Raw genomic sequence first — 13464 nt, forward strand, 5'->3', positions numbered from 1 at the left:
GTGAAGTGCTTGTGTTTCGTGTTTTAACCCAATAGTGTTTTAAAATGTCCTTGTGGCAGCGATAGAGGCAGTGATGATTCCTCTTGACTGTACGGGACTCTCACATCACCTCAGAAGAGACTTACAAGTCTGATTGCCGGTCACATGATTGGCCACCACAGGGTGACGTCGGGTTGCATTTCTCCAAATGTTAAATCAGTCTCAACTATTAGCCGCAGGCCACAGTATTCTTTTTTCCCGGCTCCCCCCTTCGGCCCGCACCACCATAGCCTAAACGCACTACCCTCATTCAAAATGAATGGGAAGAGCTGCGTTTTTGTCGGACCGTCTGTGACTGCCTGAGTATGTCAACGCATCCTAATGACCAAAGGCAATCTAATAAACTCATGCATTCATTGATGGCAGAGGTTCAAAACACCAAACAAATTCAGTTTCCTTATTAACATCAAAGTAGTCCCAAAACCTACTCAGAACTATGTTTGTACTTTTGTCTTTTTTTCACTAAAAAGGAAATTAAATGCGATAAAAAGAATTAAGTTACAAAATGCATTAACTCAACAATCTCAATAACTCACACACTTCCCGTGCAAGAGAAACAGACTAAATTGTCAACATCTTGAGACATATTCTGAGTGACAGTTGTTTTTTCTCCCACAACTTTTTTTTAATTCCCTCAAACCTAGGGTTATTAGCTTGTTATGATCAACATTTGCTTGTTGTGATGTAACCTACTTGAACAAACACAATGCAATTAGATAATTAAAGCCCAGTCTATCATGAAAATAACTGTTCTTAAAGTCAACTCAAAATAATAAATATTTAACCCAGCTTCCTGTGAATTAAATCCAAAATAGTTTAACATGATCTAGAGCCAAATGTTTGCCCCTGCTTGCCTATAGGAGCAAGTACTAGAGATAATGTTGAATGATCTCACTAATTTTCTTGTTTAAAGGTACACTGTGTAGTGTTTTAATTATTTTATTAGCTAAAATCAATGTCTTCATTCATAAATATGCCCTCATTGGTGTAAAAATTACCTCTGCCAAAGATCTGACTTATCCTCGTAAGCGAAGAATTTCTCATGTGTATTTACATTGGATGGGTAAGTCCAAGGAGGCTTCCATGTCGTTCCGCCATTTTGAAAAACTATAATTGCTGAGAGGGACATAAAGCACCAGCCTACCTGTCTAGCTAATCCACAACGCATTTTCGTTCAAAGCCAGCGTCACGTGACTGAAGCCAGCTAAAAGGAGATTAGTGAGAGGCGCTTGTCACTGCCCCGGCAAATTTGAAAGTCTGCACTGCACTTTAGTTCATAATGGAGGATCATAACATGCCGAGACACAGGAGAAGAAATCCTCGTTGGCAAAAAAGCGAAAATGGGAATTAAAAAGGCAACGTGACCGGCGAATTCAGAACACAAGGGTAAACATCGGGGTAGCCTTTCCCGGGAGGAAAGAGCTAATGAAGGAGAAAGACTTTCAAGGGGACGCTGAAGTTGCCGGCTTTCTTCTCGACAGGTAAGTCAATGTTACGGTCTAAATTACAAGGGTAATTACTTATACATGCTCACAGTAATGATTCAATGCAGTTTGCAGTTTGTTCGAAATAATGAACCTCATCACCCGAAAGAAAACTCGATGAATGATAACGGCTACCGTAGTTGCAACACACATTTGACAAAGCGAGGCGCTAGAGAGCACTATTCGTTTGAATGCAAAATACAATTTCACCGCTAGATGGGAGAAATTCCTACACAATGTACCTTTAAGTATTTATTTTCAAAATATGTCAGAAAAAGCACAAAGCAAAATGTAGTAACTTTAGATTATAGATGTATAAAAGTTCAAATTCAACTCTTAAGAACATGTTTGTTAACATGCTTATTTATGTAACAAGTGCACAAATGCAACTCCAACAACACACACACACACACACACACACAGACACACACACAGGAGCCCCCATAACAACCCCGGGATAACATCATGATCAATTATGCTAATCAGCGTATGTTTATTTTTAGCTGGCATGGTTAACAAACTGTAGCTACACACCAATAAGACATACAGAGACCAATTGGACAATAAATGTAGGCTATTATTAAATACACAACTTGTTTTTATCATTTAGGGACTGTTTGTTATTTATTTAAGGTTTTGGGATCTTTACTCAAAATAAACTTGACCCTCCCCTTGCCAGTGATAATTTTTCTATGACCCTCCAAAATGATTTCAAAAAGTGGCATGACCCTCCCCAACAATGTATTGATGCCTACTGTACTGGTTTACACTTGGCTTAGATGTGCATATGCCCTTTGATTTTTTACAGCCAGGATATACATGAGTTAACCTCTGCTTTCTCATCTCACACATCACACTTGTCTGTTATGGTGTGTTGGCCATTTCAGTAGATTTACCCTACTACTATTTACTAACATAGTTGTGGAAACACAATAAGCATGGAAACTAAATGCACATGTACTGCATTACTGCATTACTTCAAATACTAAGTTACTCCTCCTCTAGTAATCTAGTATTCACATGAAATAAAACAATAAAACACTGAGACCATTCAGCAAGGCACACTGGGTAACATTCAACACACAAACTGGTTGCTATGGACTCGTCACTAGGCTTCCTCAGTCATTGTATATTTTAGCATATAGGTAAAGCTGCTGAAGTGGAACATTATATTCCAAAACATATCCAAAACATACAGTACTGTGCAAAAGTTTTAGGCAGGTATGAAAAAATGCTGTACACTAAGAATGCTTTCAAAAATGGAAGTGTTAATAATTTATTTTCATCAATTAACAAAATGCAGTGAGCAAACAGAAGAGAAATCTAAATCAAATCAATATTTGGTGTGACCACCCTTTGCCTTCAAGACAGCATCAATTCTTCTAGGTACACTTGCACAAAGTTTTTGAAGGAACTCGGCTGGTAGGTTGTTCCAAACATCTTGGAGAACTAACCACAGATCTTCTGTGGATGTAGGCTTCTTCAAATCCTTCCTTCTCTTCATGTTATCCCAGACAGACTCCATGATGCTGAGATCAGGGCTCTGTGGGGGCCATGCCATCACTTCCAGGACTTCTTGTTCTTCTTTACACTGAAGATAGTTCTTAATGACCTTGGCTGTATGTTTGGGGTCGTTGTCCTGCTGCAGAATAAATTTGGGGCCAATCATACGCCTCCCTGATGGTATTGCATGATGGATAAGTATCTGCCTGTATTTCTCAGCATTGAGGACACCATTAATCCTGACCAAATCTCCAACTCCATTTGCAGAAATGCAGCCCCAAACTTGCAAAGAACCTCCACCATGCTTCACTGTTGCCTGCAGACACTCATTATTGTACCGCTCTACAGCCCTTCAGTGAACAACCTGCTTTATGCTACAGCCAAATATTTCAACTCTATTTTGACTCATCAGTCCAGAGCAGCGGCTGCCATTTTTCTGCACCCCAGTTCCTATGTTTTTGTGCATAGTTGAGTCGCCTGGCCTTGTTTCTATGTCGGAGGTATGGCTTTTTGGCTGCAACTCTTCCATGAAGACCACTTCTGGCCAGACTTCTCCGGACAGTAGATGGGTGTATCTGGGTCCCACTGGTTTCTGCCAGTTCTGAGCTGATGGCACTGCTGGACATCTTCCGATTTCGAAGGGAAATAAGCTTGATGTGTTTTTCATCTGCTGCACTAAGTTTCCTTGGCCGACCACTGCGTGTACAAAGGATAGTAACACCAAATATTGACGTGATTTTGATGTTTTTTGGTCACTCACTTTGCATTTGTAAATTGATAAAAATAAACAATCATTATTTATATTTTTGAAAGCATATAGTTTACAGCATTTTTTCCACACCCGCCTAAGACTTTTGCACAGTACTGTATATGTTTATTTTTAAAGCAGCCCTTATGAAATCCAATCGCGTCACGGCTGTCTTGGAACGCAATAGACTGACGGTGGTGGAATGCCCCGACACTTAAATTCAACTAAAATGTAACAGTGAACACTTGGTGTTCGACCTACAGTCTGTTGAGATGCCTCTCCAAACGCAGAAACCAAGCGCAATCACACCATAAAACATTAAAAACACGTTAAGAAAAAAGATCCGTATTTTGCAGTAATCCAATGACAAGAAAAAAAAAAACTAATGCACAGTGATCAGTAGATCCACAAAAAGGGTCACGGTGTATCCAGCCAGGCCTATACGAGCGTCACATTCACCAGCCAGCTCCAAACAGGTGAACGAGGCCTCTCCACTTCGCCGTTTAAACAAAGTGGAATAAACGTATAAAAGTCCAAATTTACACAAAACCCGCAATCAATTAGTAAGCTGACATCAAATGTATATGCATGGCATTTAGGAAACCTTTATTGCAACCTTGGCATGGTAAGATGTCCAGACTATGCGTTTTGTTTTTTGCGTCCTGCAGGTGGCATCGTCAGCCAGGAAATCTTTTTTTTAATAAAGCATATGAAATCAGATGTATTACCTACCACCATTTAGTTGTTTTGTGTTATTTAAGATATTTATAAAATATCTGGTCATGCCAGACGTAATTTTTTTAACAATGCAATTACCCGTTTCAGCCACCAGGGGGAGCAGTGTTCCCCCTAACCCTCAGCCAAGTTTTCTTTTACATTTATCTTTTTAATTTATTACATTCAGTAGCACTTGATGAAACTTGTTTTAAAAAATAAATACACATTTGAAAAGGCATTCGTGATTTGTGTAAATTTAATTTATCACTCCGTTGTTTAGATTTGGTGAATATTACATTATGACTTGTTTAGGACTTTGGACTTGACATGGGACTTGTTAGTCTTGACTTGAGACTTGACTCGGGACTTGCCTGTCTTGACATGTGACTTGACTTGGGACTTCAGTGCAAAGACTTAGTTTGAGACTTGCAAAGACCTCTGGTCTGTAGTGTCCAGTTTCTAAAGCAATGATATGGGGAATCTACAAAATGTGACTTTGTAAAAGTAATCCCTATTTCAATATTTACTTTAAAAAGTATATTACAGGCTTCTCATGTTAAACGACAATAGTATTGTTAGTTTGTTACTTCAGTCTGTACGGGTTTATACATATGTGTGTATGCACACAACTCTTTTTCTTTTCCTTATGCTTGTTTATATTTGTCTTACTGCTCCTCATTGATAGCCTCGTGAGACCGTCCTGATCTCCAGTTTTCTACTCGCAGATCAGTCTGGCATCTTGAGATCATTGACATATATATTAGGCCTAAGCTTGAGATAGAGAAAATTTGGAGCCCTTTCGCCAAACGACCGACCAATCAGCGTTGGTTTTGAGGCGGGTTTAGGTGTGATGGACGCAACGAGAAGCGACTGTTAGTCTAAACAACATGGCAGCTTCCACGGATGAGATGAGCGTAGCTATCGCGCAAGTTTTATCCGAATTAGAAAGTATTCCCTCATTGAAAGAAGAGCAAAAAACGGCACTGGAGGCTTTTGTCGGAGGAAAAGATGTTTTTGCTCTTCTCCCGACTGGTTTCGGCAAGAGTTTGATCTGATTGGTTGATTTGGCCCGCCTATCACCAACATAGGTAGTGATAGACAGATGGTTTATCCAATCAGCTAACTAGTATTTTCGCCCCTTCCTAAAAGTTCTCCAACGGAAAGTTCCCAGATGGATATGCCGAGCAAATGCAAAGCAATCCATCTGGCTCATTGACTCTTTATATTCACTTCATGTAACTGCTTGGTCCTTTCAAAATAGGGAGTGGTGTCATGCAGAGTTTAGACAGAAAGAGAATACAAACCTTTGTGTTGTCTATAGACTAAATGTAATCTCTTTAATGCCTGACATGAGTGCTTGTAAAAAAAAAAGTAATGGTTTGTGCCCTTCAGGGTTCTTGTACTGCATTCCGTCCCCTTATTGGGTATCAAGTACTGACATGAGAAAAGGCCTGATAAAAGCATCACACATGAGAGTCACATTACACAAATCACCAGACAAAGATATACACCATTGTCGTACAGTAGACAGAACAATGGCTGGAAGTATTATCCACCTATAGCATATCCCAACAAAATTGCTCAAAAAGTGCAAATAATCAGCATTGAGGATGCAGTTTGATCTTTTGACCATTTAGTGGGAGTTGAATTGGAGGCAGCTGACTATACTACCAGTGCTGGTAAAACCAAATTAAAAAAAGTTAGAGAGGGAAAGAGAAGCTCTAAGTAGAAGTCTATTCAGCATGAATGACAACAGTTGTGAGATAATCATGAGTTTTAATGTAACAACTTGTCTTATACTTGCACCTCACCTCATAGTACAAAGTCTTCATTTATATGATGGGGTCAAACAGACCTCTGCTGAGATCATGCTGACTAACCGGCTGTGGGGCATTAATGAAAGTAGCTCATCACATGTTTATTTCCTGGGGGGATTAACTTGCAAGCCAGGATACATTCCCTCCAAGGAGAAGAAAAGGCTTTCCTTATTTATTATTTCCAATCTCCTTTTCACTTGTTTTGCTGGTGAAAACCTGTTTTCCGAGCAATGGGAAAATAATAAATAATCTAAGTAAGGCATTGTCATAAAATACAGGGGTTGTTTTCCTCCAAACCCCCTATATTTTGATCAGTGGGAATTAGGTCAACATTGGCATCACATTCAGATGGCTGATGCATGTCAGCCCCTCACACACATTCCCCTCACATTCATATGTTTTTGTTTTTTGTAAATTATTTGTAGAGGAACTTTGCTATTATTTTTTGCAACTATTTGCAACAATGGTATGCATTGTGACATTTTCATTCTGTTATTTGCCAAATAAGCAGTGGCCTCCTCGTGATTAAAGATCACTGAAAGGGGATTGACATGAAGACTGTTTGATATTTTAAACAAAGCCTCCTGACCTGTGACCCACTTTTGGGTAGCTCATTGATGTCACCCACCTAATTAGCTTAGACTAACACCAGGGGGGGAAACTGGCTGGGACATTGTAGCACCAAAGTTCTAGTCTTATTGGTGGAATTAACAAAAAAGCAGAGAATAACATGGAGAACAGGATTAGTAGAAACGGGCTGTGCCATGTCCCACCCAGCTGGTCAGGGAACCAAACAATTCTGAGAAGAAATAGAAGTCTGTCCTGCTACTGCAGTCTGTATCAGATAAGCTGTTTGAACACCATTGTCTCATATCACTTTTATGTGGAGAAAAAGCAACAAGACAGTTTGATCTCTTTTTTGAGAAGGTTGTTTGAGGTGGGAGAAAGAAAAGAGAAAGAAGAAAAGCCTGAGGTGGACTATTTATAACATATGAGATTATGAGAATATATAAGGTTACGACAGATCTAAGATAGCTTTCTTTTATAATAAAAAAAGTTTAGCTTAAATGAGGACAGTTGTACATAATATAGAGGCCATGGCATATAGGATATTTGCTTCCCTAAATGCTATGGACATATCATGAGCTTCTTTTAAAAAAAAAAAGCCAATTTATATAGGCTATTTTGGAAAATGTTAACCTAAATTTTGTTCAACTTTATTCTGAAAAGTTAAAGATGCTATAAGGGCCCACGTGCACCATCTATGTAGATATTCAGAATCAACTGCCATTGTAGTCACAAGTGTACAGTGTAGAGCATATTATTTATTTTGATTATTAAGTTAGTACAATCTCTCTCACACACACAAACACACATGATAAAGAATGTAAACTGTAGCTCCTTCCTCCTAGACATGTTAGTTTGTGTACCTTCAAGCTGTTGCAGGGAGAGGTGCGCGGTTCTCTGGCCACGGCGTCACTGCGTCCGTTCCCCTGTGTGCATCCTTGCTCAGCTCCCACCTCCATCTTTCAGTAATGTTTCTGTGTCTCCTTAGTAGAAGTCTCCCATGTAATGCAATTTCTTGGCACTGATGCATGCAACCCTGCAAATGGATAATTCAAGCATGTGACCCACTTCTCATCCTCAGCACAAAAACAGAAACATGTCTGCAGCAGCCAACAGAGGAGAGACTGACACACAAACACACAAACAATAGTGCCTGTATGTGATCTTAAGACTTAAATCACAACTAAACATTGTAAGGAAACAGGTGATGTGTGCACTTTTAGAACAAAAGGTTTTCATTTCCAGTTAACTATTTTAAGCCACAGTATCAAAAACTCTGAGCTACACATTCCTACGTATCACAGCTACATCCTTTGTTGTATTGTTCGGTCGGTAACTGACAGCATGTGACCAAATGCTATGAAGCATAAACCCGGGTTGTAAAGTTTGGTAAAACCATAATCTTACAGTTTTTTATAATCACTTTGGCACTAATTTCAGAAACTTGACGCCCTTTTTTAAAAAAAAACCAAAAAAAAAAAAAAAAAAAAAAAAAAAAAAAAATTTTTTTTTTTTTTTTTTTTTTTTTTTTTTTATTTTTTTTTTTTTTTTTTTCCAAAAAAAAAAAAAAAAATATATTTTTTTTTTTTTTTAAAAATAAATTTTTTTTTTTATATAAAAATAAAATAAAAAAATAATAATATTAAAAAAAAAAAAAAATAAAAAATATTTATTTTTTTTTTTTTTTTTTTTTTTATATTTAAATTATAAAAAATTTAAAAAATTAAAAAAAATAATAATTATTTTTAATTTTTTTTTTTTTTTTTTTTAATAAAAAAAAAAAAAAAAATAATATAATATTTTATATTAATTTTTAAAAATTAATAATTATTTATTATTATTTTTCTTTTTTAATTAATAATTATATTTATTTATTTATTTTATTTTTTTATTTTTTTTTTTTTTTTTTTTTTTTTTTTTTTTTATTTTTTTTTTTTTTTTTTTTTTTTTTTTTTTTTTTCTTTTTTTTTTTTTTTTTTTTTTTTTTTTTTTTTTTTTATTTTTTCCTTTCTACTCTCTACCCCCCCAGGAATTGCTTGTCCAATTCTGCCAACTCGTTACTGATGATTGACATATATACTTTATATATATCTATATATATATATATATATAGATATATATAGGGTTTTTTCCAAGATGTTTGGCTAAGTGCAATGTAGATGAGAACCTGTGACCAAATCCACAAGACAGAGTTGATGAAGATGTAGAAGTACAGTAATCACCTTTTTGTTTTGCTTTTTACATGTAAGCTTAAAATCATATCAAAACCGCTTTAGAAGAAAGTTGATTTGCTATAAGATTGATATGGTGAACATCCATTGCTTTTGAGGCTATTTACTGTATCGTCAGTGTGGAAAGGTTTTGTAAACAGGGTGAATATATGCGTCAGCATGGCATCAATACTGACACCACCGCTGCTCTGACATATGCTCTCATGTCACGTCAGTGATCCATTGATTGCCCATGCCAGGTGAGTTAGTGGGGGGAAAGTGGGTGTTTGTCTTAATTTACCTATTAAAGGTCCCATATTGTAAAAAGTTAGATTTCTGTCTTTTGTCATTATAAGTAGGTCAAGATCGGTTTTGAACATTAAAGCACGTAAACATGTTCTCGTAGAAACATGTATGTAAAAAGTATGAACCTAAAAGTGAGCATGATATGCATGATTAAGACTTATTCATTTTTTTGCAGCTTATGCTGAAAAGGCTAGAGGAATACAAACAGTGGGATCACTGCTCAGGTTCACCAAAAGTAGTCCTGATGCAGAGCCAATATGGTACCATTTAATTAAGCTAGACAATGGGTCAGTCCTGTAACCATCCCCCTCAACACCTCCCAACAAAGGGTCTTCCCTGATATACCATCCCCCGCGACACCTCCCAACAGCTCCAGCTACAGTGCATCACCTCCACCTCCCCCACCTTAAAGGTCCCCCCCTCCACCTCCCCACCCACCTCAGTGACGACTCTCTCAATCAATGAGAAAGACGTCAACAGACTGTTCAGGAGACAGAACCCCAGGAAAGCTGCTGGACCGGATGCTGTCTCCCCATCCAGCTTGAAGCATTGCGCTGACCAGCTGTCTCCAGTGTTCACAGACATTTTCAACTCCTCGCTGAAGACATGTCACGTGCCAACCTGCTTCAAGCCCTCAACCATCATCCCTGTTCCCAAGAAGCCAAGGACCACAGGACTTAACAACTTCAGACCTGTCGCCCTGACCTCTGTGGTTATGAAGTCCTTTGAGCGCCTTGTGCTTTCACACCTCAAAGACATCACCGACCCCCTCCTGGACCCTCCTCCTGGTGTTCTTTCTCTTCTGCTCTTCTCCCTGTACACCAACAGTTGCATCTCCAGTCACCAGTCCGTCAAGCTTCTGAAGTTTACGGACGACACCTTCCTCATCGGACTCATCTCTGATAGTGACGAGCCTACAGGTTGGAGGCTGACCACCTGGTGAAGTGGTGCAAGCAAAACAACCTAGACCTCAACGCTTTAAAGACAGTGGAGATGGTTGTGGACTTCAGGAAGAATTCAGCCCCACTTGCCCCCGTCACCCTATCTTACTCCACAATTGACATTTCCACTTCCTGGGAACTACCATCTCCCTCAGGACCTCAAATGGGAGCTGAACATCAGCTCCCTCATCAAGAAAGCACAACAGAAGGATGTACTTCCTGCGGCAGCTGAAGAAAATAAACCTGCCAATGACAACGATGGTGCACTTCTATGCAACCATCATCGAGTCCATCCTCACATCCTCCATCACCATCTGGTACGCTGCTAGCACAGCCAAGAACAAGGGCAGACTGCAGCGTGTCATTCGGTCAGCTGAGAAGGTTATTGGCTGCAATCTGCCGCCGCTCCAGGACCTTTACGCCACCAGGACTCTGAAGCATGCTGGAAAGACTGTGGCTGACCCCTCCCACCCCGGGCACAAACTCTTTAAGCCACTCACCTCTGGCAGGAGGCTGAGGTCCATCAGGACCAAAAACTCACATCACCCTCCGCCACTAGCCTTATTAACAAGGCCCGGAATCCACCCTGACTCTCTCCACACCCCACCTCTGGCTCTACATGCCACTGTACCTAATCTGCTGTTCTGCTCTTTTTATCTTAATTTGTACTCTCATATTTTTAATACATTCTACAAAGAATGTAAAAAAAACAGTGTTGATATATAAATATATATATATTAGGGGTGGTACGGTTCACAAAACCCACGGTTCGGTTCGTATCACGGTTTTAGGGTCACGGTTTTCGGTTCTGTACGGTTCTTGTTATTTTTTCTTTTAATCTTTAACACTCCAGAATATACTTCAGCATATGATATATACGTGACCTGCAGCGGCACCCCACTCCACTTGAGGAGCGGTCGGCTCGGTGTCTCTCAAAATCTGACGAAAATCTTTTAAACTGACCTTTGTCGATCTGAAATGAAGACAGATTCAGCAACTGCATGGCCTATTTCTCGCTTAAAATGTTTTAAGAAACACGTTTCGGTGAAATATTTTAGTACAATATGAGATCGTACTCTGAACGAGCCGCCATGACAGTCTGTTTTGAAATTAGGGACCAGCCAGACCCATGTGACGCGATCGTCCAATCAGCTGCCATGGGTTGTGTTTGTCACGCCCATCCCGCTCGTCATTTCCAGTTAGTGTTTTAACATAGGTGTATAAAGAGGGCACTACGGCAGTAAGAGGTTAGTGCAGCTTAACAGTGTACTGACGAACCGTGCGGTACACACATGCTCCGAACCGAGACTAGCGAACCGAGCGGTTCGGGTGTTTTTTCATGAACCGTACCATCCCTAGTGGGAGATGCTGTTGTTTGAATTGTGTTAAATTTTTAGGCTCCTATTTTTACAATCCATGTCATGTCTGGAGAGAAGCCTCAGTGTTTTCTGTTCTGGTCCCCTCTACTGCTACAGTATCTGCCTCAATGACAAAGTTAAATACACTCTTGCAAAGCTATTATTATTATTATTAGTAGTAGTAGTAGTAGTAGTAGTAGTAGCAGTAGTAGTATTATTACGGATGCAAAATCAAAACTTCCTGGTAGCAGCTGCTTCACTGTAAAAGCCTTCCAGTAGTTTATACTTTTTTCCCCTTACGTCTTGTTTTGTTAGATTTACAAGATTTTTTTGTTTCGTTTGATTGCTTATAACCCATTAACCACAGGATAGGTTTTTACTGTGAAGCAACTGCAGGAAGGGCTGAGTTAGTCACTGAGCTTTGGACATTTTTAAATTGTTTGTGATGGATAAAATTGAACACAGTGACAGTCTAACAAAGCTTGACACAGAAAAGTGGATCAATAATTAGAGGGGCTTCAAATGAACTGGTACTAATAACGATAAGGCAACACTAAAGTCCAAACTAGCCCATTATGCAAACAATTGAGTACGGTATTAATTTATACCACAATATCCATGGTGTATATGGAGAAGAATGGAATGAATCAAATGTTGATTTTCTTCGTTACTGACCTCTTTATCTCCCTTTGAATACTTTCTTCTAACTTTTCACATTCATATTGCTTATTTCACATATTGCCCTCTCCTCCCCCTTCAGTCTATTTCCAGTACTCATGTAAATCAGTAAATGTGATTGCTCAAGGGGACACAGTTAGTGCCATGCAGCGAAGAACACAAACACAATATCATCACCATTTCTTTCAATGATACTGACATTAGTGCCAATTGCAACACAATTGCAAGTCTTCCTGAATGATTTTTCTGTCTTGAAGACCAGCAGGCTAATCACAACAGGTCTGACCTACTTACAAGGAATTAAACCAACAGCAGCTTATTATGAAGCAGTAGTCCACTGCTTTTTCTTGTGTTCCACCAATGTTTATACTAATTTTTCTCATTCACAGAAACACATTATCAAGCAACATTTTATATGGCACTTTTATGTAATGTCTGGTAAAAAGATTTTTTTATTCAGGCTCAGATTTGTCTGAATAAAGATGGAACAGCGGGCATTGAAGTGGGAAATTTCAGACACTAGACTGTCAGGTTAATTGGGTGACTTGTTCTAGCATCATTTCCTCAGTATAGATGAAATCAAATTAAATATGTCAGAAGCCTACTTACTAGCGTCAGAGCTTTAAAGTGCACCCAATGATCTTCACTCAAGCTCTGAAGCTAGCAATAGGACCCGTATATTGTTCCCAACATTTAGGAATAAATAAACATGCTCGAGTCATTCATAGTATCAAAGGTTTTGCTTTTCTCCCACGTTTAATGCTGCTGCAATATAATCATTCATTATTATAGAATTATGTTTTTAAGAATTAAGAAAAGCAAGTTCTTAAAAATAACACAGCCTGTTTTAAAATCTTTAAAAAATCTTAAAGCTCCCATATGCTCATTTTCAGGTCCATACATACATACATGCTTTAATGTTCAAAAAACACATTATTTTTCTGTCTGTCTGAATATACCTGTATTCACTCTCTGTCTAAAACGCTTCATTTTAGCGCTTGTCTCTTTAAGGCCCTCCTTCCGAAAAAGCCCAGTCTGCTCTGATTGGTCAGCGTTTCAGGGTCTTCCGTACTTGCGCTTAGGGCTGCACGATTAT

The 13464-nt window shown here is 38.7% G+C and overlaps 1 protein-coding gene across 2 annotated transcripts in view; it reads right to left on the reverse strand.

The window, feature by feature from the left end:
* LOC120550711 (solute carrier organic anion transporter family member 1C1-like) overlaps positions 1 to 13464 on the reverse strand; it is a 47307-nt gene that overhangs the window by 30886 nt on the left and 2957 nt on the right. Inside the window, exon 2 of one of the 2 annotated variants that reach the window (XM_039787423.1) lies at positions 7739 to 7911. In XM_039787423.1, coding sequence (XP_039643357.1) covers positions 7739 to 7834 — 96 coding nt within the window. In that variant the 5' untranslated portion in view covers positions 7835 to 7911. Of the gene's footprint in view, positions 1 to 7738; positions 7912 to 13464 lie in introns of those variants that run through there. The other variant, XM_039787434.1, reaches the window with a different exon arrangement.

The sequence above is a fragment of the Perca fluviatilis genome, chromosome 2 (assembly GCF_010015445.1).
Source record: "Perca fluviatilis chromosome 2, GENO_Pfluv_1.0, whole genome shotgun sequence".
Lineage (NCBI taxonomy): Eukaryota > Metazoa > Chordata > Actinopteri > Perciformes > Percidae > Perca > Perca fluviatilis.